The following is a 25,660-nucleotide window of genomic DNA, read 5'->3' as shown; positions in this document are numbered from 1 at the left end:
GCAACGAGGCCTATAATTGAACAACCAAAACTTCTCCAGAGGGGAAACAAAAACAAATGTTCCCTGCAAACAAGATCAGTTTTATAACATGTTGTTACTCAGTGTTTTAATAAACTTCCTAAATGCCAAACAAAATATTTTTTTTCATTTTTTTTTAAATGGGATTTTTTCATATTGCTCCATTAGGATGTATACGTGGGGTAGCTGTAATGGTGTCTAACTTCAATGAAATCAGAGCCACCTTAACCCTAAAGTTCTTGGTGTATTCAGGGCTAGTTGTGCTGTAACATCAGCTCAGATTACACATTGCAATGCATCAATGTTAATTGCTCTTTTATAGTATGAAAACATACTATACAGTAGGTCAGGAAGAAGGACATTCCTGCAGGCTAGAGTAAATATTCTGAATTCATTGAAAATGAAAATATTAAGAAAAAAGGCAGTTACAAACTGCATGTAATAATGTGCTCTCCTTGTAACTGCAATCATTAACGTTAGCTCTTTTGCAAAACTGAAATATGTTTACTACAATCTCACAAGTTCCACACTTTAACTTTTCTTTCTCATTTAAAATCAACAAATATGAATACTTGCATAAGAAAATATCAGTACTGAAAAGATCATGCAGGAAAAAAGAGAAAGAAAAGACACTGTTTGCCTTAGTTTTCCTTCTTTTCTTCCCCTCATTGATCAGACATCAGAGGATACAGAGCACAGTCATTACAAATGCTGCTCACAGGAACAGCTACACAAACAATATCTCTTTTTATGTCCTTCAGCTCTGGACTGGCCCACCTGAGAGATAAGTTTGTACTAGCACTTTTTACTAATGGAGATGGACCATCCATCAGTGCTGCAAAAACTTGAAGCAAAAGGCTGCTTCGATGTGATAGACTTCAATGTTTCCCACAATGCATTTATCTGTGTTTCAAAGAAGGGTGGAAACTGCTGCAGGGAGGTAACCCGTGTGGAGCAGCACTGCCCTGGAGCACAGCCAGGGTGTGAAGTCACACCAGCAGCCCCATTGCAGCCCCTTATAACTGCCCATACTGAGAACCTCAAAGAGATGCTCTCCCTGTAAGGGTGCCAGAATAGCACCCAGCAGCTGAGTGGGTGGCTTCAGGATCTGCAGGGATGCAACAAATGCAACACAAATGACACATATCTGTGTCATGATGAAGGAAATAAAAGCACCTAATATTCAGATTAATTCCTAATGCCTTATTTCATTTTACACCTATTTTATAGTCTCTTCTGCAGGCTCAAATGTGACAGAAATTAAAAATGAGCAGAATAAACGCATGCAACAGGGGCATCATATTGGACCTGTGTTGTGCTAACCTCCGGATGCCCGATGCCTGCAACTTCTAAATAGTACTGCAGTGCAAAACATCACTATTAATGTTACTGTGCATTTCAGTTGGTATCTTGGGAGACCTCTCTGATAATCACACTGATCTGCTGTGGTCATGAGGTTTCTTTGCTACAGACATCGCTTGTTTTCAGCTGTAAACTGCAAGGAAAAACCTCTCAACAGCAACAGTGATTGGTATAGCCTTTGAGCATCCCAGCAAAACAAAACCAAACCCCACACTTTCTACTATTCACAAAGCACAAAGGAATATACTAAAGTACCTTTCACAATCAGGTTCCCTGAATTTCTGGCAACTCCAAACTGATTTGTTGCTATACAAGTGTACACCCCAGCATCTGATTTGGTGATGTTGTAGAGCCTGAGACTGCCATCCTCCAGTAAGAGAGCCCTGGGAAAACATACAAACAAACAAGCAATAAAAGAAGAATAAGAAAAAAAATCTTCTGTTACAGGAACTGCAATAAAAATGCAATCCTTCTTTTAATATTTAAATGCTTCCATTATGTTTCTTTTCTCTTTTACAGCAAGCTGGATATGCAGCAACTAATTTTCACCTCTGCTTGTTATTGATTTCTATATTGAGAATGTTATATTGACATACTGGAATTGACCATTAACTTATCCAGATCGCTTGTAGTAAAATTAGGAGTCTCAAGAGAAAGAAGGAAGACCCAACTTTTTATCTAATTGCCCTGTATTTTACCATGGGGGGCTTTCTTTCCAGATCCCAATGCTGAGATGCTATACTAATGTTATGTCTGAGGCCAGCTGCCCGTGCAATTTTGTCAGGATTATTAAAAGACATTAGCAGAGTAGCTAAGATGCTGAAATGCCATCTCACAAGCCAAGGAGCCAAATCAAATACACTGTTGTCTCCCAGGGCCCTCAAATCACCTTGTTAGTCACTATATTGTTCACATAAGTTTGCAGAGGATTGGGTAAATTGCATTTAATAGTAATTTCAGAACCACTCCTGAGTTTTGAGGACAAAATTAATTTTTAAGCTTGTTTACATGCTTCTTCATGTCAATGAGACACCTTTCGGATGCATGCCAGCAAAGTGCTCAGCGTGAATTTTCTGTAGGTAGTTTTCTGTAGGTAGGCTTTCACATTAGGCCTGGGACCTCTTCCTGTTACATATGGGGACAACAATTCACAACTCAGGGATTTCTTTCGTGAATATACAGAAATGGAATCGTTAGGCAATGAGCTTTAGGTCAGAATGACATTATTCCATAAGATTTTCTCAATTCGATGTCAGTTCTTCCATCCAGCTGTTACTCTTGGTAGATGTTGAAGCTTTTGATAACGTTTTGAGTTCAGAAGGACAGTGGGATGAAAGATCCTTGAATCTCATGAAGATGGGGTCGGGGTTTCAGTGCACAGCCTTTCCTGCTAGTAAGGCCCCTGTGTGTGCACACTCCTTAGTAGGCATCAGAGAATCTGCACTGCACAGGGATGAGCTGCACTCAGACATCACGCTTTGCTGGATCTGACAGAATGCAGACGTAAGTCATAAATCCCCAGGAAAAGATGTTTCATTCATTCCAGTGCTCACAGAAGCACTGCATTATTCTTTTATATTCCCCTTTTAATTGACATTTAAATCTAACACAAGAATTCTTTTATAAAAAGAAAATATCTAATTCATGCATCACAACTTGGGTATTTAATATTTATTACTGACAACATAAGATTGGATGATGCAATGAATTATTAAAGGAAATGAACAATAACAAGAGCAGTAGTTGAAGCTGGCAGTACTATCATAGCTGTTAAATCACAAAAACCATCACAGCACCTTTCTGTATTCCTCTCTTGTATTTACATGCTTGTAGCTATATGCATAACACACATCAGGCCTTGTTCTTCTTCCCATTACCTGTTTTCAGCCTCAGCTGAAGAAGTGCCAGATGTGGGTTTCAGAACCTGTCCTGGAGCAATGGGGCCAACCCATCCTGCACTGTGCCAAGGATGCAGAGTGGGGGCTGAACAGAGGTGATGTAGTGCCCACCTGATGAGGGGTGATGAGGGGAGAGGAGCTGAGAGGAAAAAGGATTCAGGTTGGAATGAAAAATCTTTGTTACCTTGGCAATAATCACCACTACTGCAGTGGTTGCTCGCCTGCAATTTGGAATATGATGAGAAAATAAGTTGGGCTTTAATAATATATCCATATTAAATTGGAGAAGAGCAATGAAGTACACTCTTCAATATAACGATGACTCAACCAAGTAACATTTTCAGATATGGATGAACAAGCAAGAAAGAATTTAACCTTTCCACTGGCATCACAATGCTGTGCATCAAACCGGGGGCTAGGAGTGCATCTCCTTGGTGCCCTGGTTGGCTGATGTATGGTGGCTTTATCATATAGCACCAACAGGTACTCAGATGTGATCAGCAAATGTTCACAGATTGGATACCTGATGTATAAGCTATCATGAGCCAGTACAGTGTCTGTCTCACCTCCAAATGCTGACGCCCTGTTATTTTAACTGCAGCTGTATGTAAAAGCATTAGGCACAAACTGGAATCTAGAAGTGGGAATGAGGAAAAGAAGACAATGCCAGTCCCCAAAATCTTATACTGTAAATATCTGGGAAAAACAGTCTGAAGAAATGCAGAATAATAAAGGAAGAAACTTTGAATGCACAAGCTCTGTGCTGAGTCCTCTACGGATTACTGGTTATGGTTTTTCCATGGAAGTTTAGTGATGCCTGGCTCAGATTTCTTTTTGTGTATTCTTTGTTAGGAGCTGGGATCTGAATAATTCACAGCTTTGTGGTTTACCCACTACCAGGGGTTGATACTCCAGTGCTGACAAGGCAGTGTTTGATCTGTAGAATTGTTGTTCTGAAACAATACTTCCACAACTCGGCGAGTTGAGATAGAATGGTTGTTTCAATGGATCAAAACAGAGCTTGGCAGAGATGAGCCAGGAGCTAATAAAAGCTCCAGAGCAGTGTGAAACCTGGCAGAGGTCACGTTACCTGAAGACAATTAGAGAGATAGTAGTACATATGATGCTTGGGCAGAATTTATGTAAAAGCAGAATGGAATCTGGAGTAATTGGCTGGCAGAGAAGAGAATTAAAGCAAAACAAAGAAAAAAGTAATTTACAGATGTACCGAGGTCTGTGTCAAGAGAGGGATGAGAAAGCAAAGCACAGCAGAAAATCAACATGATGCGTTTTGAATACAAGGGAAAAAGCTCTATGAAACACTGACCCCATTGCCACGTACAGCAAAGTTGCCATAAGGTTCCTCCAAGCCACGACTTTATGCTGTGGGTGGGTTCAGAGGGGCTTCACTTTGTCCTCTTCCATTTGTCTTTCAAATTACAGCACTGCGCTTCTGACCGCGATGGGAATGTTTCCTTTAATGGGCTTCGGATCAGGCTCTAACAAACAATTTAAGAAGAAGCTGTGAAATGCATGTCTCACCTGCTGAAAGGCTTGCTGAAAACCGCTACTTTTCACAACATTTTGCACTGTGTGAAGGCTATGGATAATAATTCTTACCACTTGCATCGGGAGACAAGGTAATTTCAAGTAATGAGACAAGATAGAAAAGTTTAACATGTTGGATAGAATGCCAGTGGAATATTTTCTCTGCCAGGAAAATGGGACTTTACTCAGTGAGCAAACAAGGGTTTGCCAAGGGACAAAAGCTGAAAGGTCTGCAGTGAATCTGGTGAATGTGTCCCTGCTATGGAGGAGGAAATGCAATGAACTGCTTGAGACACAGCTGCTCATGAAGTCCTGCTGCAGCAAGGGATTGCTTGGGCAGAAGCCTAAGTCTAAACTGGCATTTCTGAGTTACAAAGTGCTTAAGTACTTAACAGAGTGCTCTAATGCTGGTATTTCTGCCTGAATTATGCAGGTTCTATCTCTGGGTAAATAGCTCAATCAAGCAAAGATGCTATGAGGAAAAGACGAATAGAAAATTCAGTGATACAAACACATAGAAAGTTCCAGCACACAAGGGCTGGTTGGAAATACTCAGAAATATCATTCCCCATGTAACAAGCCTGGGAACCTACCCCACAGAGGTGGATATGGTGGATGAAGTTCCAGTGGATCATAAGAACATAAGGTAGCCATAAAGCCCAGTTCCAGGACACAGCTCTCCAATTCCGCAGCCGTTCCCATGGAAGAGGTGAGAGCAGGGACTCACAGTTCTGTCCCAGCACCAGGTGGGCTGCAATGCGGGTTTGGTTCCAGCAGCAGTGCCTTTCCAAGCAGGATGAAAACCACCTTCAAGAGGGGATCCAGAGCTCCTTGCATTTCTGTCAACCTTCAATCACGCAGCAGTTTGGGAGAAGTTTCTCCCCAGTTTATTAAGCACAGTGATGTCCTTTTGTTTGTTTTTAATCTACTAATTTCATGGGATTGATCCATGTCCTTGTCCTCCTTGAGTGACTCCATTAACATGCAAGATAAGTGCAGAAGTGAGAAGGGAAAACAAACAGGAGACTCAAGAGTCAAAACTCTGTCATGTTCAAAAAGAAGAGACTGCAATGCTTCTGCAGAAGACACGAGACTGGGAAGAAGTGAAAGCTCATTAAAATTGTCACACATACTTTTTAGGTAAAGAACTTGAGAAATCAGGCAGGGACGATAGATACAGCTTTTAATTAACCAGGCCAAACAAACCATCTCTGAAAGCGTTGCCTCATGTGAACAAAAGATTGTTGATGGCTATTTGCTTTGATCTTAAGGGCATGAAAGAATAATATGTATTTAACAAGGCTGATAGAAAAATAAAATCTGAGAAAAGAAAGAGGTGTCAACTCATTAGATTTTAAAGAGCAGCAGAGGTAATTTTGCACACAGCTGTATTGTTCAGCCAATCCATGTTAGAGAGGTACGATTCTAATTCATGGATGTGAATTGCATTAATTCAATACAGCAAAGGTCTTTGAAATCCCCATCAAAATCAGTTGAGCTGCATTGGTGTAATAGCAGGGGTGATTCAAACCTATGCCTGCAGATATCAGCGCTGCCAGTATTATAGTTATCTCTTCAAGGGCATAAAATAATTCCTCTCCAAATAAAGTAACCCTGATACTTGATGTACAGATTCACCCTTCTTTTCTCCTGTCTGCCTCCAACATCAAGTGTCTGACACCTCGTAATGTTATTGAAGCCATCACTGTGGCACTGTGCAGATAAAAAGGAACACGCTGGATCTGATGAAATCAGAGGCAAAGTAATTTTTATTATCTGAGAGATCCTATTTGTAACTATATCTTCTCAGTCTCACATTGGTGCTCGAGAGCAAAACCACTCTTGATTTCATAGGCTCTGAAAAGCCACATTGTTTATACATTTCTAGTGGGTATGCCAGCAGTCACCGAGACAATAACTGACTCTTCCAATTTTGCAAAGATTGGTAAAGCACGAGGGAGGCTGAATTAAAAAGTATGGGGGGAAGCGAGCGAAGGGCAGACGCATGAGCACAGCTCTCCAGTGACTCAGTTCTTACTGATTTATGCAGATGTAAATGTGAGTAAAGTTTGACTGAGTGAATGAATTGTACCTACGGATGACAGCTCTGGTATTTTTGAAAAGGTCCCACCGAGTCCCATCTGAGATCCAACTGTCTGTATTATATGTTAATGATCTTTGTACCTGTTTATCTATTCAGAGTGTAATTTGTATGCTAATAGTACTGCCATTTAATAAACTACGCTTAAACGAAGATTTTCCTTATCTGAACAGCTTCAAAGTTGACTGACAATTAACTGGAAATAAAATAAATACCATTAAAATCCATGTTAACTGTTTAGATCAAAACAAAATTACACAATCAAGCTGAATAGTCTTATTGAAGTATCTTAGAAAAGAATGCCATTAGCAATGGTAGAAGGTGTCAGCAAAACACTGTTACTATTTTCCAAAATCTCTCACTGTTCCTAAAAACAAACATTATTTTTGCATAGAATCTCTGCTATTTGAGATTGCACATATTTATGTTATTCAAATATATACAGGCATCTGAACTGAATTTTATGCCATCATGAAGCTTCAAGACAAATTATAATATTTTCAGGAGATGGCATTCCCATTAGCATAAAATAGTTATGGTTGCTAGGCCCTGTTTTTCAGATACTTGAGTGCTAAATGTGAGGCAGATGTCTTTATGTGACGGCCAAAGGAAAAAAGCAGCAAAACCATCAGTCTGCAGCTCTGTCTGAAGCTATTGCATTACTGTGTCACCAGTCTTGTAGCTGAGGAATCCTGGGCAGCAGCACCTCTATGTGTATGGGAAAGAAAGATGTGCCAACCAAGTAACTGGGTTAGTAATGAAAGAAAACAAAAGATCAGTGCCAAAACCGCTTCCATCCTTCCAGCTTTCTAAATCACTGTGATAGTTTTAAGCTGCTTGTGAGCCCTTTTATCCCCAGTCTGCTGCACCAAATAAACATGCACTGTTCTGGTCTTCTCCACATGGAGAAATGGGACTCATGTCGTATTACAAGATATGGCTCATTTATGGCTCTTCTCTCCTATGTCTGTCCTTGTCCTGTTTGAAATTTGCATCTAAAAAGCCAGTGCCATGAGATGTCAGATGAACTTGACTGAGACACGAGCTGCACCCCAGCAAGCACAGCCAAAAAGAGATATTTCTTGGTTATAGGTCTACCTCATGGGCAGGGCGTAATGAAACGTAGCATTTACATACCTGTACATCAACATGACAGTCATAGCTCACAAAAATAAGTGATAAAGAAATACAGTAAAAAGGAAAGGACCAAGAACCGGACTTCACAAATTCTGTGGTGAGAACCCACATAGAAATTAAACTGAATTGTCAGAGAAAAAAGTTTGCAATATTTTCTTTTTGCTGGCAAGTTCTGTTGCTTTTAAGAGACCTTTACATCAGAGAAAAGTTCTTCCAGCACAGGATGGTATGCCCACACTAATAGTACTCAATCTAATCCCACCATTAATCATTATTTTTATGATTCAGATCTTATCAGAGGCAGCCATTCATACAACCAAATTCACTCCAGATGTAAAACTAAGCCCTTAATGTGGGACTTAAGTAGAATTTAAACAGTACATAAGGCCCTGAATTACCCTCTGTGTGGGAGTTTAATTCACTTAGAGAAATCTTCTTCCCTCTCTGCTTGTCAGAATGTATTTCAAAAATAAAAGTACAATAAAACCTGCAGTTAACTTCAAATTGTTTTGTATATACAAGTGGCAAGTGACACCAGGTACACAGTGTGGTACTGGCTTGTTTTCACAGATCCTGAAGCAGCATGCTTGCGTGCATGCTCACACATAATAGACCTGCAGTACTGGGGATGCTCTTGCTGTAGCATGTTCTAATGTTGAAGCGATTAATTTTTAACAATCACATCAGGAAAGGGGTTTTGGAATGAGTTGTTTTAACTCCCTAGTGAACAGGTGAACTATTCCTAAGACGGCCCCAAAACCATGTTCTCCTCCACTGAGGAGCTCTGGCTGCTGCTTTACATTTGACTTTCTCTCTGAGCTCATCCCCTGAATCCCTCTGCTCTACTCAGCCTGACTGCATTCATCTTTGTTGATCTCAACCTCCACACCAATGGCCCAACTTAACTCTGCGCACCACTTTCCTGTCATGCTAATCAGTATCACTCTACTGCATCTTTCAACATCATCTCTCCAACATATGATGATCTATCTGTTGCTTCTTAACATTATTTTTAGGGCAAAACTTCTTCAATCAGGAATCTTTTATTTGGTCCTTGTGCAGTGTGGCACAGCATGTTTTCCACCCATTACTATTATTTCTGTATGCAATGGCAATATGCACACGAATAAGTGCAGCAGTAATGACGTACATGGCAGTACAACTTGGACTAGAAGTGGAGCACAGAAGGTTGCATTCTCTCATTATTTTTTTTTTTGCAAACTCCTAATTAGGAACCTTGATTCAAAGCCTGTTGAAGTCAATGGAAAAGCTCCAGTGAGATTAGCTGGCTTTGGATCAAATCCTAAACATCAATCAGAATATGTGCATGAAGCAGGGATAGAACATGAACTGAAAGGGAGAGAGGGCACAACACTGACACTCACTGGGGCTTAGTTTATTACAACTCCATATGACATAGAAGAGTGACAGATTGCTTGGGACATCTCAGCATGTAGGACAGCCCCTCAGAAAGGCTCACCTTAACAAGGTTCCCAGGAGCGGTCTAGGAACAATTTAAAATTGTATTACAGAGATGTCATACAGGAGGGAAATTGTAATAAATCCAGTATTGTGCAGGTTGTCATTCTTGGTTGAACGTGAGAACATATGGTTCATTTGCTTACTTGATGCTCATGCTATCTGATCTGCTAAACTCTATTGCATTAAGTAGTCAGTAATACATGATGAAATTAAGTTTATTGGCTTGTTCCATTATGAAACTCCCTAAGGAGAGAGAAGAGAAAAGGAAAGAAAAGCCCTTTTCCTCTGTCTTCCATTGCACTAATATTCTGCCTGCTGCCCGACAGAGTTCCATTGGGTCAAGTAGCAATGGGGGGGCCCCTTTTGTCTTCTCATTACTTTACAGTGGATCGACTTCAAATGAAAAGATAACAGAGAAAGAAGAAAGGGAAAAAACAAAGCAAGATAAGATTAAGAAGAAAATTAAAATACTGTCTTTTTCTTCCCCTCCTCTGTGCTCATTCTTCCTTCTCTCTGTATCTCTTTCCTCATCTTTCACTTAGTCATCTGCTTTCTAATCCCTGGCCTTTCCTCTCATCTCAAGGTGAAGGCAGAAATAACTGTAAACACAAAAAACACGAAGGAAATGTGAAGGTACTGCAGGTCAGTCAGACATTTTCTAGCATCCCTGTGGTGCTAAAATTTTTCTTATGCCAATATTATCATTTTTGCCGGATCACCAAAAGTTTCTGCTCATGCTTACTCACTCATCAGTGTGTACTGCAGTGTTTTATGGTCCTGATAGATTTGATGACATTATCAAGAAACGGGAAAAACCTTGCATGCTTACGTGTCCACCCAACAATGGAAACAGTAAAATAGCATGGCTGTTAGCAAACAAATATTCTAGAACTATAGTTTTCCTACTTTTACTGGTCTTTCACAATATCTTTTCAACTACCATTCAAGCAGAAACAGAAACCATTATAATCTGAGAATAAGATATTTTTAGCCAGAGTGTAGAACAATCCCTGAAACTTTCAGTGCTCCCTTGGGAAGGGTGTAACGATGGGTTTTGTTTGGTTACCACTGAATACGTAGTAGTAGCACAGCTAGAGAGTTGAAAACCCAAAGCAATTCTACACAGCAATCTCAGGTTTTGCAGCAGTTTTCATATCTTAATACGCAAGTTCAGACCAAACACGGTGGAAGGAGGCAGGTAAATTCGTGTCTTTGATTTCTGTCAGTCTAGTTGTTAGCAAGGAATGGAACTGAAGTGATTAATCAGATTTAGCAGATGTGGAATCAATTTCATTGGTTCCCTAAGCAAAATTAGAATTTCATCAAGAGAGAAGCTTAATTTGTATTCATGTTGACTTACAGTGATAGTGTCTAAGATATCTGGAATTGCTCTGATTGCTGATGCCCACACTTCAAGTGCTCTATTTAAAAGCTAAAATAGGAAATGAACTTCTTTACAAGCACACAGACAATGATAAGATAGAGGGGTTAAGGCATATCATCAAAGCTATGCAAAGCCTCTTGTGATGGAAAAGCAAAAGGGATAAAGTGGAGATACACCTAATCCAGGCTTCAGAAAGTGGACTTAAAAATAAAATAATAGCAACATTCATATCCCATTCCTATTCATCTAGCCACATCGATGTAGAAAGCTGGGAATAGAATGCTAAGTGCTGGAATAGTATAAGAAAATGTGGTGCATGTAAAACTTGCTACTAGCATACAAATGTCTGCACTACCTTTATCTGCAAACAGTGAGTGCATAAATCAGGGCAGTTTGTGGCACTAAGCAGCACGACAAGCAAAGCTTCTCTTTGTCTGTACTGTACAACTGTGTGACTTCAGTACACACTTTCTTTTCCAAACACTGTGGATGTTTCATTCCCCAGCTTTGTTCATCTAAAAGTTTGGCATCTCATTTGAGATGGAGGTGCCTGCCAAGAAAAAGTAAATAACTACCTTACACTGCATATTGACTTCAGCTAAATAAAAGTTAAGTAACATCAATCTCCTCCTTTGTTAGTAGAGTGCAGCAAAACTTGGAATTTTCAATCCGTTTTGTCATGATTCCTCCCCAAGCAGGACTTTTATTTATTTATTTTTTTAAATAATGGATATTCTGGAAGGTTTCGATACAAGCTAAACAAACAATGCTGACATTCTGGTAATTGAAATGTTTCATTGCAGTTTGTTGAACTGCCCTGACACATTTCTTCTCAAATTGGTTCAAGCTGAAATGCTATTTCACAGTACAATATGCTTTGTGTGTAGTATTTGAGCAGTAGATTGAGGACTTCTCATGTTTACCAATTAGTTTTCCTCATTTTTTTAAATCCTCCTTTCTCTAATTCCAACAGTAGCCCACAAGAAGACAGTCTTTATTTATTCTCTTTCTTGCAAATAACCAAAAAGTTTTAAAATTATGTATATACATACGTATTTTTGAGATGGGGATCTGACTCTCAACAGTGGAGCAGCAGAAAAAGAGCAGCAGCAGACAGCAGCTGGGCACACTGGAAAGGCTGAAGAAGAGCAATCATGCTCAAGAGACCCACGAGCAGCTGAGATGCAACACATGGCTATAAGAGGAGCCAACCCTTCAGCCAATGCAACCTGCTGGGTTGCTGCATCTCACCTGAGAGCAGGAGAATCCCCCCAGCTTGAGCCTCCAAAAAGCAGCTGTAAGACCTCAGCAATTAGCAGGTCATCTTTCTGCCCTCATAATGGTAGGCTCCAGCCACAACATCTGCTCAGAATCACACAGAATTCTTGCAACACAGCTTTTCATTTCAGCTGTTTCAACCATTCTTCCATATTTCCTCTGAGAAATGGCAATAACTTGAATGCAAAATACCAACGGCAAGTGTGGCATGGGAGAGAGAATATGCCAGGGTAGAGCAGCTTTACTTATGGCCAAAAATCAATTACCATCCTTCATTGAGATAGGGCTGAACACAATCCTGCATGCAAGACCTGGAGCCAACAAGTATTGAGCATGTTTTATTGACATACTTCTTGCCCAGTCCTCAGGAAAGGATTTAAATTATGAATATTTGCTTATTACTGATTATTAATGCATGGAAAGTGCTGTATATGACTAATGCATTTTTTCAGCCTACCTCATTTCTCTGTTTTCCCTAAGCAGTCTTCATTTAAATTCTGAGTGGAGTGAATCATATGTTTATATGCATTCACTACAGTGTTTGGGGATCCTCATCTCATGCTGAGGGAATGGCACCTCTCCCTGGTAAGTACATAGGGTTCCAATTCCCGTTTATTAAAATGCTTCAATCAAAAAGAATTTTTCAGGAATATGTTTGCCATGAGGCTCCCACCAACGGCACTAAAAAGACAAGCATTCATGATGAGATCAGTATCTAGACTAGAAAATTTGCTGTGTTTAATATATTAATTGTTCTCCCTTTACGTATTTTCTCTCTACTTCTCCTCTGTGGGCATGTGAGATGATAGCAGTGAGGTGTGAGATGAAGAAAACTCCCTTTGGACTTACTGAGAATAGCTAACATCAAAACAGCTCACACCTGTGTCAAACTCCACAGCTTGGCATGATCCCGAGGAGCAGGTTGGGGATCACAGGAAGGAGAGAGCAGGTAGAAAGAGCTTGGGTTAGTCAGCTGCAGGATTTCCTTTTGATTCCCGTATTTGATAACCTCAAGTTCTGTCTCTAAAGCAGCCAGCTGCATGAGGCAAGGATAAACCCCACTATTCAGGGAGTGACTCCTGACAGTGGATTTCAATTATTTTAGAGAATCTTGAAATAGAGTACTTAATCAGATAAGGATCAGGAAGCAGATCTGATAGAGGTACAGACAGTTTCCTTTGCCATCTAACGTGAAAATTTATTAATGTGGGAATGTTTTGAAGGATTTTTGTACATGATTCAAAAGTAATGAAGTATTCTGTACAAGCAAGAGCACAAAAGTAGTTGAAGACCTGGGCAAAGATGTTTTTGAGCTACAGAGAAGTTGGGAAAAAGAAGTGGGGCTGAAGAAAGCTGTCTGTGCCCTGGGAAGGGGCTGTAGGCTGAGGACCTTCTCCAAGCTCTGCAGCTTGGCACACAAAGAGGAAATCAAGTATAAAATATTTCACAGTGCTTATGTTCATAGGATGGATGTGTTTTTTTTTTTAACTCTTCCTAGTTAGCACATTTCTACTTATGTACTTAACTGACATTAATATAATATTGCAAAATAACACTGCTTTAAGAGCTCATAGGATCAAACAGAGCAGTGATCATATATGCCACAACCATCACAAATAAACTATTACAAGTCTAAGGAGGAAGGTGAATAAGAAAGAATATCCTTTTCCCCTTAGGGTGAAACAAGACTAGCTGCTGTATTTCTGTAACAAAAGATCAAATTTGTCCAAGTCATTCCCAGGAAGCTATGGGGTTTGACTTATTTTGCAACGTGTCCATCACAGTTCTGCTGTCAGAACCATGTGGGATTGGTATTTTCTTTCTTTTTCCCTCCAGCATACATAGCCCAACCTGACTTAAAAAAAAAAAAAAAAAAAAAGCTAGAAGAGGAATCTACAGAGATTACAAATGCTGCATAATAACATGAGAACTGATACAAGCAAAGGTTTAGTTAAAACAGTGTGTTTGTACGTGACATGGCAGGATTTAATCATACACACTAGTAAGTCAAAGCAGGTTTTTATGAGCAAAGATGTGTGATTTTAGTACTTTAATTAGCTGTGAAGAGGAATTACAGCCATACAAAACCTCTTTTCATTTCTGCTTTCTATCACAAAGATGTCTGTGAAAAACACCATACAGATGATTTACTTTACTTTCTCTAAAGCTGTGGCATTATCTATTTTGTCATTTAATAATCCCAAAGCCTCAAATTCTACCCCGCACCAGTGGACACACAGGCAATAATGCTTTGCACATGAAGTGTTCTAAAATCCTCCCATTCACTTCAGTGCAAATCCTGCTCCTTTTGTTTACTTTTGCTCAGCAGCAAAGGCCTTATGGGATGCTTAAAAATTACAGCGTGCTTATAATTATTGTTAGTGAATTAATACAGGAGTATAAGTAAATACTGTACACAGTATGTGAGTATTTTTTATGAGTAGATCAGATGGGGAATATCACTGTGCTGGGACTTCAAGGTCTAAGCTTAATTCAGTGATTTGAATTGTAAGTTTTAGATGGTGCTCTCTTCACTCCTGTTGCCTGACATCAGAAAATTCAGAGCTTACTCACGGCAAACTGCATAACTGAGCATGCAGTGTGCTGTGGTAGACCACATCCAATAGGAAAGAATAGGCATTTTTGTCAGATAGACCGTGCAATCAAAATGCAAATAGGAATACCTGAGCGAGCACTAGTTAGAAAAGTATTCTTAGTTAATAGCTGAGTAGTTAAATGGAAAATAAAACTGGCATTATTCAAGAGACGGAAAAACCACTGGAAATTTCTCTACATTCTCTAGCACAGATTGCTTGCCCAGTTTTTTCTGTTTCGCTGCAAGTGCCTCAGTGAAATCTCTCCTCAGCTTTGCACTTTCTTGCACACAGCTTAAATTCACTTTTATCAGCATTGTACACCACAGCAGTATGGGATAGGAAAATACTTCCTTGCATCACAGTTTGAGATAAAGTTGTTTTAGAGAACTGAAGTGATATTCCATACGTGACCCAAAGTAGCATCTTTGAACAACTGGTACTGTCTGCAAAATCTGGTGTTTGACACCCAGAACTTTATGAATTACTAGCTCTGGTTTAGGCTTTGAAAGTGATGATGTGATAGAATGGTGTTGCTGTTACGTCTGTGAACTGAAGGAGCTGCTGAGGAAGATTTCACTTCTTAGACACCGCTGCCTATTCTGCCTGTTTGCCTTCATTTCTATATAATAGGAATATCTATTATATCTAGAATATAATATATGGGGATAGAATTGTTTTACACCGTGTCTGCTATTCACAACTTACTCACGTCTGTAAGTTACTTTTAGTTTTGATACTTTAGTGTTTAATTGCTATCAGCAGGTAATACTATAGTGAATTTGTGGCAACTCACAAACCAGCTATTTAGCCAGGACAGACCCCAAGCCAGCAAAGCCCTGCACAAGACCATGCTACCACATACCAGTGTGTAAGGGAGCACTCTGGCACACTGATCCAGTGGCTCAGTACTGCCTGAACAGCACAGACAGAGGATATGGAGGATGATTTAGGCATGGGTTGTTGTACAACCTGTACAGATGCCAAGCAATTATGCTGCAGCCTGGGGGTACGTTCCACTTCCCTGAAGCCTCCACTGATGTCTCCTACATGAAGCTGATTCACTCAGGCTTTTGCACGTGGCAAACAGTTGGCTTTAATAGCGTTGCAGTGAGTTAACTGCTGATGAACACAAACGTATGTATCATACAATTACCCCAGCGTATTCAGTTTGTCTTTGTTCTCAATCAGCTTTCTATCTGCAGGACTGTATGGCTATTGCTAAAGAAGAACAGGCCTCTGGCATCAAAGCTTTCCATCAATAAGCTGTCAAAAGCAATACGAACTCAGCTGTGTTGCGGTGATGTTTAAATGATATTAAAACAAAGAACACCCAACAATCCAGCAGCTGCTTTATTACAGTACCTTTTGTTCAGGCGCAGCACCTCGGGGCCCTTTCTCCAGTCAATAGCTGCTCTGGGAGAAGCACTTGGTCTACAACCAATGGTGACTTCACCACCAACTTGAACAACAGATGTTTTTTTCACTGGATTTTTGGAAAAATCGGGGGCTGCCGCTAAGAATAAAGAAGAGCAGAATGCAGCTGATGAGTTATTAAACAAACTTGCTGAATTCTTTTGAGTAACACAGTAGGTGAACTCAGTAATTGCTTTGCTTTTTGGGTTTCTACAGAAGTGGATGTGTCAAACACGTGGAATATATCTGAGTCAAAAAGCATGGAATTCACTGAGTCTTATTTACACTGCTCTTCTGAACTCTCTAGTGAGACACCTCTCCTTGGGATTCTCTGTAGACTGGGACAACATGTCTGTCTGGGGTAAGGGAGGCTCCTGAGCCACATCAGCAGTAGGGACAGAGCTCACTCCTGACCCCAGTCACTGCTCTTCACCCACAGCGTTTAGAGGATTCAATTACAAACACCATTTTTCAGTGACTGTCAGTTCATCTGTTTTCTGAAAGCATTATGCACAGATCTGTCCAGTAATCTATGGGAAAATTCTCTCGGAGAAAGAGAAAACAAGTCCTGTACAACAGTTAGGTGCTCCCAAAATCAGTGTTTCACTGCTTTCAGTGGCACTTAGCTGTAGAACAGCCTTTATGTTTTGATATCTATACTGGAATACTTTTCACAGTTTGTGAAAGAATCCCATTTTATGTGCATCTCTGGTTATTCTTCATGAGATTATTTGTCGTGTTATGTTTTTATATAAACACATGCCATATGTGCTTTATGTAATATTAAAACTTTTCCCACTTTCTGAAATTATTTTTAAAGCTGCAAAATAGCTATGAATAGCTCAAAATACAAAGTGAGAAGCATTATTTAAACTTGGAAGAGATCACATGTGGGATTAGAAATTTCCCCCAAAACAGCCATGAAACCAATAAACATTTACATACAGTTTGTGAAATTCAAGCAGCAAAAAAATAGGAACAACCTTGAATTGCCAGGTAAAATTTAGCCATTTTTTTTATCTCAGATTTTAAAGGGAGTGTCCCATTACATGCCATTTTAATGCCATTTACTCACCTATGACCCTCAATTCAGCACTGGCATAAATAGTATCGTACTTGTTTTCTGCCACACATTGATAGAGGCCAGAGTCTGACATATTCAGCATCGGTATGATAAGAGTTCCATTTTCCACCTGAATTCTCTCCTGATAAAGGAAGAATAATCAATCAAAAAACAAAAGAAAGAAAGAAAGAAAAAGATTAACATAGCTAATAAACATACAACAAACATACAATCCCAAACATTTTTGGTATCACACTGTTGCACCTGATCATAACTCAGGAGTAGAGGTGCTATTTTCTTTGAAAATTTAGAAGTGAACAAGTGATCAGTTACAATAGTTGTTATCTTTCCAGACCTCCTAACTCATGGTCTAAACCCCCCTATTCTATTAATCCAATGATCATAACTGAAGGTGATCAGAAAACCTCCCCAGGTGACAGAGGTATTCAAATAGCCAAAAAGTCTGAAGTATCATTGGATCCACTGAGAATGTTCTGAATCGTAGAATGGCCTGGGTTGAAAAGGACCACAGTGCCCATCTAGTCCCAACCCCCTGCTGTGTGCAGGGTCACCAGCCACCAACCAGGCTGCCCAGAGCCACATCCAGCCTGGCCTTGAATGCCTACAGGGATGGGGCATCCACAGCCTCCTTGGGCAACCTGTTCCAGTGCCTCACCATCCTCTGGGTGAAAAAGCTCTCTGCTGAAAGCCAACTCCTAAATTTCTATTGGAGCACATAGGCAGCTGTTCAGCTCAGAGGAACATGTTCCTCATGGCTTGAATTTCTATTTACATACACTGCTTTGGTGTAATTCTGCTGAAATAGAGAAAACTGCACAATAGGTAAATTTGGACAAGAGGTTGATTTTTGTGTACTAAGTTATTTTGGCAAATTAAAAAGCCTGTTTCATGATACAAGCATAACTTAAAGCCAAATATTCTGTGATTTAATTGTTACTAGTCTTGGAGAGCTCTGGCTGCACTGCAAGTGTAACACTGAGAAGGAAGAGCAAGTACATTCTCCAAAACAGATCTGCGAGGAAGAACCCCACAACAGGCAATATAAATTCCATCACCAAGTGCAAATCTGAAACAACAGATATTGCTATTATTATTATGCCTCTTCTTTACTCCGGCTCTACTGCCTCTGAAACAGTAATGGGAACACACGTTAAGCAGTACAGTCCTTTGCTGAACAGCTAGAAGCATCTATAAGATCTCTGTGAAGCGCAGAACAGATTAGCCCTCTGCATCCCTGCGGGAGATTTCTCTCTGTGCTTGCAGAGAGGAGGGTGCCACCTACTGAGCCATGGAGCTCTGTGTTTTAGTGCTCTGTCTTTTCCTTGGAGGTCTCCCAACCAAGAACTGACTGAGTCCAATCTTGTTCAGCTCAGAAATTTGATGTGATCACAGCCTGCGGCTGTATGGTTGGTGTATTGCAAGCTAATTAACAACATTACATTACTTATCTACTGTTAATTTTTTGAGGCTCTTGCTACAAATATCTTCTGCGTACTTAGTTTTACCTTCAGGCTGTTTGCTATCCTCTTGGTGCATTCTATTTTTACAAACATCCTTTGAATACAAAACCCCCTTCTGAAGCAAACTTGCATTTCATACACATGCTGAATCCCACTCCATTCTCAGCTGGCTCTTTTGAACTACACAGACAAAGAGAAGAATAAAGCACACCATGTACACAAGCAGGAATACTGCAGAGATGACCAACCAGGTGGTCAGGGAAAAGGGCTTTACAGAGAGCAGATGATATCCACAGAATCAGCCCCGAGATGGAAAGCATCATATTTCCAACAAGCAGGGTGCTGTGATGGTCTGAATATTTTATTACACATCTCTTGTACTTTCACCTGCAAACTATCCATTTCATCCATTGAGCAATAACATTCAGTATTTTGTTGCCTGAAGTATTCCATTTACAATATACTGTAAGCACTGTGAAAATGTTTCTGTAGAGTTTTATCCTTTTTTTTTTTTTTTATTGAAACGATGCAATTGTAGAGTGGCAGGCTTTAAATATCACTGTCTTCAAAGAGAAAAACTAGATAATCTTGTGTAGGAACAGGCAACAATATGAGTAAAATTACTGGGTTCTGAAAAACTGCAATCCAAGTAAATTCTGGGTAGCTTTCTCAGGTGCTGGTTGAGCTCTGTTTAGGACTAAGCCAAAAGAAGATCACATGGAAGATTGGACCCCCTTCCAATTTTTTCAAATAAGCACCAGTAAATCAAACAAAGTGTAAGTTCTGCACCCTAGCAGGTACAGAACACATTTATTTTGGAAGTGCTTCTGTATCTGTTCTTGTTAGACAGAAACTAATCACAGTATTATTTTTTTCCTATCAAGTAAAAAATGCATTACAAATGAGCCACGCCATTTCACGCTCAATAGATGCTGCACGGATGCTAATAAAAAGGGAAACGTGGCCTCAGCAGAACACAAATGCAGCAAAGAATCTCTTGTCACAGAAGTCGGAAGACTGGAAGATGGATGTACCAAAGCTTGGCCGCCACAAAAGAATAATTATACTGCTCTCAAAGAGCCAAAGCTGAGTTCTCAGAAACCAAACTGCATAAGTAACTGATCAGCTCTTTTAAATGTCTGAACTCCAATTGATTTCCTCTCTCATCCCCCACTCGTACCACTCTACTGCTTCCTTCTCCACTTTGGTCTTTCTTTGTCTTTTAAGTGAGTTTATCATTTATTCCCCTTTTTCTAGTTACGTTGTGGTTGGACTCAATGATCTTTAAGGTCTTTTCCAACCTGAGCAATTCTATGATTCTATGATTCTTATAACTTTATATGGTCTTCTTTGGTCTGTTATTCCACTAGTGGGTGTCAGCTGTCTACTAATCAGTTAATAACCGATTACTCAATTAAGTTAATAACTGATAACTCAATCAGTTAATAACTGATTTTCATGGCTAATTCAGTTAAAGGATTAATATGCACAAGAACAGCCATACTGCATCAGACCAGAGGTCCATCCAGCCTCCAGGTTAAGAGCAGAAGCCACAGAACCAAGCAGTTATTGGGCTGATCAGATTGCTCTGAAATACTCTTCCACAGCCAGCCAATTAGGGCAGGCATCCTACAGGCTTCCCAAACTACACATGGCCTACACATGCGTTCACTATTTATGGACAGACCCTTATTTCACTAGTTATAATGGTGATTTATTAACCCGTCTATACTTAGTGTCACATCTTGTAGCACTCAGATGCTTTGCGAGATAAATTATAACTGACATTTTCAATATATATGAACTCAAAGTACCGAGGCTTTATGTTGCAAAGTTTATGATGTTACACTAATTATCATTTCTGAAACTTATTACATTTATGAAACTAGTAACATATTTTACAGTGAACGTCATAACTAAACCCTGTAAAAATAAGACAAGAAGTTAAAAAGACAGAGCCTTACCTCTGACATGAGAGGCTGGCCATTTTTTAACCAGCTGTAGGAAGGGGTTGGTTTTCCTTTTGCCTTACATTCCCAAAACAAACTGTCATAGAGAGACAGAAAGGCATTTTCGATTTTTTTATCCCACTCAGGGAGTGCTGAAAAGAACATGCAAACCATTTTAAGCAGGAGGAAAAAATGATTTTGCTGGAAGTATGCTGCTGTTAATTAATGAACTGAGCTAAGCTAATTAGTATTTGACCAAAACATTCACGTTGCCTTACAAGTAAATTCTGCACAACAGATCTCCTGGCATTGAACTTCAAGACTAACTTGGGAAGATGTCAGAAATTAAGTGATCAGCAGATTCAGTTTAGACATTGTTTTTCATGGCCAAAATTTGCAGAAATGGTTATTTTAGATGCCCAGAAGTCTGGACACTCCTCTCCAGGTGCTATAATCTGTGTACCAAAAGTAGAAAAATCCAAACTATTAGTCACTAGCTAATCAAATTCACAGACTATAAGTGCTACCCACTGTGTTTTACACGCATACCTGAGATGATGGTTTTACATCACAGGTTCTTCAGGTATAACTTACAAGGGACGCTATGCAAAGGAACTGGGGTTATTCAAAACAGCTTCTGAACACTTGTGATGCACTGACAAAAGGTATTACTTTATAAAAACAAACAAACAAGCAAACAGAATATGCAAGAATCACAACGAAGCTCTGTAAACATCCAAATAAACACAGAAGGATGGAGCTGAGGAGGAGTTAGCATGAGGCTGACATACAAAATAGTTGTAATATATTGGTGAATATGAGAGCCAGGGAGAATGACCAATGCCCAGCAGGCTCTGAGATGCACCAAAGCCGCTGACAAATGTGGTTCTACATTGCATCCCCCTGTGCCTCAGGTGAGTGGCTGATGTCTCAGCATCCCACGAAAGATTCTTGGCTAGGTTAAGTCATAAATCTGTGTGTGCATATACTCCAATTTCTTATATACAGTAATTTCATTTCAGGAAGAGATTTGTTATCTTTTAAGATGAGCAGAACAAGCTTCTAAAAAATAATCATTAAATAAACCTACCTCCATAGCACAACCCTATGGGGATAGCCCATGGCTGTGCCCCAATGAATCACCTTGACACTACTACAATGCCTTCACAGGGCATGAAAGTCTACTAAAGACAGACCTCTCCACGCTCAAAAGTGACTCTAATTACACGTTGCCTTTATTGCTCTCAGAGCCTAAGACATATGCACAAAGCAGCATCCAGTGCCCAACAAAGAAACCCTATTTCCTAAAGATGAGCTGCTTATACAGTGAGTAAAACACAGCAGCACATGAACTAAGAGGAAGTCAATTATGTAGATAACATGCAAGTGCACTCCTAATATGATAAAAATTCTTGTGCAAATTCTTCACTTTCTGTTTACATATTTACTATGAACAGCCAAAGCACAATTAATGAGTATATTCTTTCAAACTGTAAGAACTGATTAAAATTTTGTAGTTGCCTATGTTGTTATCAGTCACGTCCAGGTAGTTTAGTAAAATTAATTTTACTGGAATTCTTTGACATTCTGTGCAAATTAGTGAGCAATATGAGCAAAAATAACCCCTTAAAAGCAAAAAAAATAATTAAATATTCAAAGCAGCAGCAGACTGCTCTATTCCCAGCATAGATCTTGATGTTAGCCATGGCAGCAGGAGTGGTAGCTTATTAGCAAAGCTTGCATTGCTTTCTTCGTGAAGGTCTTCTCACCAGATATTAATTGGAGGCACATAGTCTAGCTTTTCTGTAATTCCTTTTTTATTAAGAAGTTTTATTTTTTCTCTTATTTTCAAAGACCCATAAGGTAAGGAAAAGACCTCCATATCTCTTACTCACACACAAACATTGCTTTTTTTTCCTGAGTATTAAAAACAGGACTAAAGAGTATATAATTTGCTTTGGCTAAGGGGAACATCATGCATAACTTGGACCAGAGGAAATTAATGCGTAGGATGGGAAGGGAAATGGGAGAACAGTTTCACAGAAATATTATTGCCTGCTTTTACACAAGGAGGAAGGAGAGGGAGGCAACAAGATGAGTTTCCCCTGCTTTGCCCTCATCTGTTTCTGGAGAAGCATCGTTCAGCTAGAACTCATACGAACCAAAATCTCATGAATCCTTCCCTAATCTGCATCAGGGGCAGCACAGTTTTTTCTGCTGCTGTGAGCTACTGAGAGTAAATCTTTTTGCCTGCCCTTAATGTTTCATGTAAATGTACCAGGGATTTTTTTTTCTGCTTTGTATTAACCTTTACAACTTCATCATGGCACAGCCCACACTTTCAATCTGAGTTTTAATGCAAAATATCTTTATTTGCTGAGGATATAATTCAGTGAAGGTCACTGCAGACCTGCAATCATTTTTTAATCAGCTTAACCTGAACTACATTTCATATCTCCAGTAAGGGGCTAATAGACTTCATCTACAAAATACATCTGAATGTTATCAGGCCATGTAGAGGAAAAAAAAAAAAAAGAAGAAGAAATTAATCAATCTGCTTACCATAGACGAATAATTGACCTCTTGCAATGTTTCTGCCTCGAATGTTTTCTGCAATGCACTCATAAGAGCCTTCATCTTCTTGCTGAACATCTGGGATTTCAAGAACTCCTTTGTTTTTGTCGTGTTTGATTTTCTTTGTCAACGAGCTTCCATCAGACCTCCTCCAGCTGATATTAGGGACTGGACTAAATAATTATGTTTGTTAGAGAAAGAGTGAGTGTTTGTTACAGAAAAAAAGATAATGTGAAATCCCTTTGTAAGAATCATATTTCAAAAAAGAAATCATTTCAGTTTCTAAGAGCGACTTGCAGAGGTTCATAAGATTGAGGTTTTATAACTCACCCAACCTATTTAGGGACACAAGCCTAACTGTGGTGTGAAGCCCTCAATGATTGCTTGTAAAGCCAATTTTTATTTTCCCCACAGTAACTGTGAGAGTTCGGTGAAGGGACAATTCTGGAGGTCCAAAAAAACACTACAGAAACACAGAATAATTGACTTGTTTTGGAGAAAACAAATTCCCTCCGGCAACAGAGGTATTTTCACTCCTCAAAATAAGAAACATTGCACAAGAATTCAAAGAAGCTAAAAAAGACCAATAAATCTAGGTATAAAAAATGGGATCTGAAGTAGAGGAGGGCAGGAAGACAGTTGAGCAAGGAAGTGGAGAGCATGAGAGGCTGAAAGGAGATAGAGACTAAAGAGAATATTTCTTGTTTCATGTTTTCATTTTCATTTACATTTAGATCAATGTATTCTATATGATAAAAACAGGCAAGTGTAAAGAAGGCTACAAATAATTCTTGGATTCCTGGTAATATCATACACCATACAAGCTTCGCTATCATGATCTATTATGTCACCAGAACACTTTGAAATATTAATAGCGTTGGATTTCACAGTTGCCTTCTGCTACAGCAAACCAAAGTAAGCTGCTTTTTTTCTAAGCAAACGAGCAGTGACATTTTGAACAGCTTCTTACAGTGGTTTTGATTAAGACTGCCATCTATTCCATCGGAAGTCACATCAACAACAAACACTTGGTGCTGAACTTTAAAGCACGACGTCCATAGAAATCAGAAGCCCACGCTGCCCTCACCTGTCAGTCCCTAAGTTCTCTGGCCTGCAGCACTGATGTACAAAGCATTTTTAACAGAGACCGTAACTGCTCATATTTTGAATTATTTAGGTCCTTGGCTCGAACTCTTTTTTTATTGACCAAGGAAATCAAGTCACCAATATATAATGGAAAAAGTACTTAATGCTGTAAGCTCAGGTCTAGCTCCTGTGCTTTGAGACTAGAGCCCATAGCAAATGCAATACTTTGCTTAGCATGATTCCCTACTAGGAACTCTGAGGGGACTGACTGTTTGCCCAACACACTGGTCAGCGCTGTAGAAAGTACCATCTCCCCACCAACCTTTGTGTGATATTTCTCATGCAAAATTTCTCTAAACAGAGTTTTTTTAGTCATTTAAAAGAAAACTCTTGTGCAGAACAGGCCCTTCCCAGTGCTGCCATGATCAAGCCAGGAAAACAGCCAGAGGTACTCTGCAGCCTCGTGATGGACTGACACAGACCATTGACAACATGAAGGAGAGCACTGCTGGCTTTAAAACACTACTGCATATTAAACAATGGGTGAATAGCTGCTGTATAATGGAATCCTGCAGTACTCTGAACGCCAGAAGCATTTAACTGCTTATTTTAAAGGCACCTCTTCTGTTTATCTTTTTTTTTCCCCCATATTTTTTTCCCAAATTAAAGGAAGCTAATGTTTATGCAGGAGAAGAAAAGCAATTATGCATTCATTTATATCCTGCTATCTGAAAATCCTTCATCTAAATATTTCCTATTCTATGAGTTTATTTTCCATAGCATGACTATGAATGAAGGGAAGCCTGCACTGACACTAAGGCCAGAGGCAGGGCTCTGTGGAAAAAGACCCCTCCGTCAACTTGTCAACTCAAGTTTACCAAAGCTGGCACTGAAAACGTTGTCCTTTTTTCCTTCTCCACACCAGATACTTATAATGACATCCTTGGGGATGTTTCAAGACAAACTCTCCTCCCTGTCAGCCCCATCCTTCCTAACAAGGCTGCCTCTGATGCCAGCTGCAGCAGGATGACATAGAAAACCGTTTGGGTTAGCAACTTGACTGTCTTTAAATGCATAATTGCAATAAATACTTAACTGCACTTTGTTCTTCTGGGAAAGCGTGTGCTGAGCAGCCTAGTTTTGTCAGAATAAGGAATTCATTTGTCAGGAGAACAGCCCCTCACCAACCTAAAGGTTCAGCAAGCAGCTGCAGGAGGAGCCACAGCTGAGCCTTTGGTACCATGGGGCTGGAGGAGGTCTGCATTTCTTCATTGCCTGCATTACCTCCA

The 25,660-nt window shown here is 39.7% G+C and overlaps 1 protein-coding gene across 2 annotated transcripts in view; it reads right to left on the bottom strand.

The window, feature by feature from the left end:
* Positions 1 to 25,660, bottom strand: part of CNTN6 (contactin 6) — a 137,467-nt gene that overhangs the window by 32,420 nt on the left and 79,387 nt on the right. For both annotated transcript variants that reach the window (XM_031605672.2, XM_090148467.1), the window contains exons 8-12: positions 23,274 to 23,458; positions 20,727 to 20,863; positions 17,294 to 17,423; positions 16,168 to 16,318; positions 1,636 to 1,763 (exon numbers count right to left, since the gene is read on the bottom strand). In XM_031605672.2, the coding sequence (XP_031461532.2) occupies positions 1,636 to 1,763; positions 16,168 to 16,318; positions 17,294 to 17,423; positions 20,727 to 20,863; positions 23,274 to 23,458 (731 nt within the window). The remainder of the gene's footprint in view (positions 1 to 1,635; positions 1,764 to 16,167; positions 16,319 to 17,293; positions 17,424 to 20,726; positions 20,864 to 23,273; positions 23,459 to 25,660) is intronic.

Source organism: Phasianus colchicus, chromosome 11 (assembly GCF_987193195.1).
Source record: "Phasianus colchicus chromosome 11, bPhaCol1.hap1.1, whole genome shotgun sequence".
NCBI classification, from domain to species: Eukaryota; Metazoa; Chordata; class Aves; order Galliformes; family Phasianidae; genus Phasianus; species Phasianus colchicus.
The sequence above is the reverse complement of the archived record's forward strand: the minus strand, read 5'-3'. Positions and strand labels throughout refer to the sequence as shown.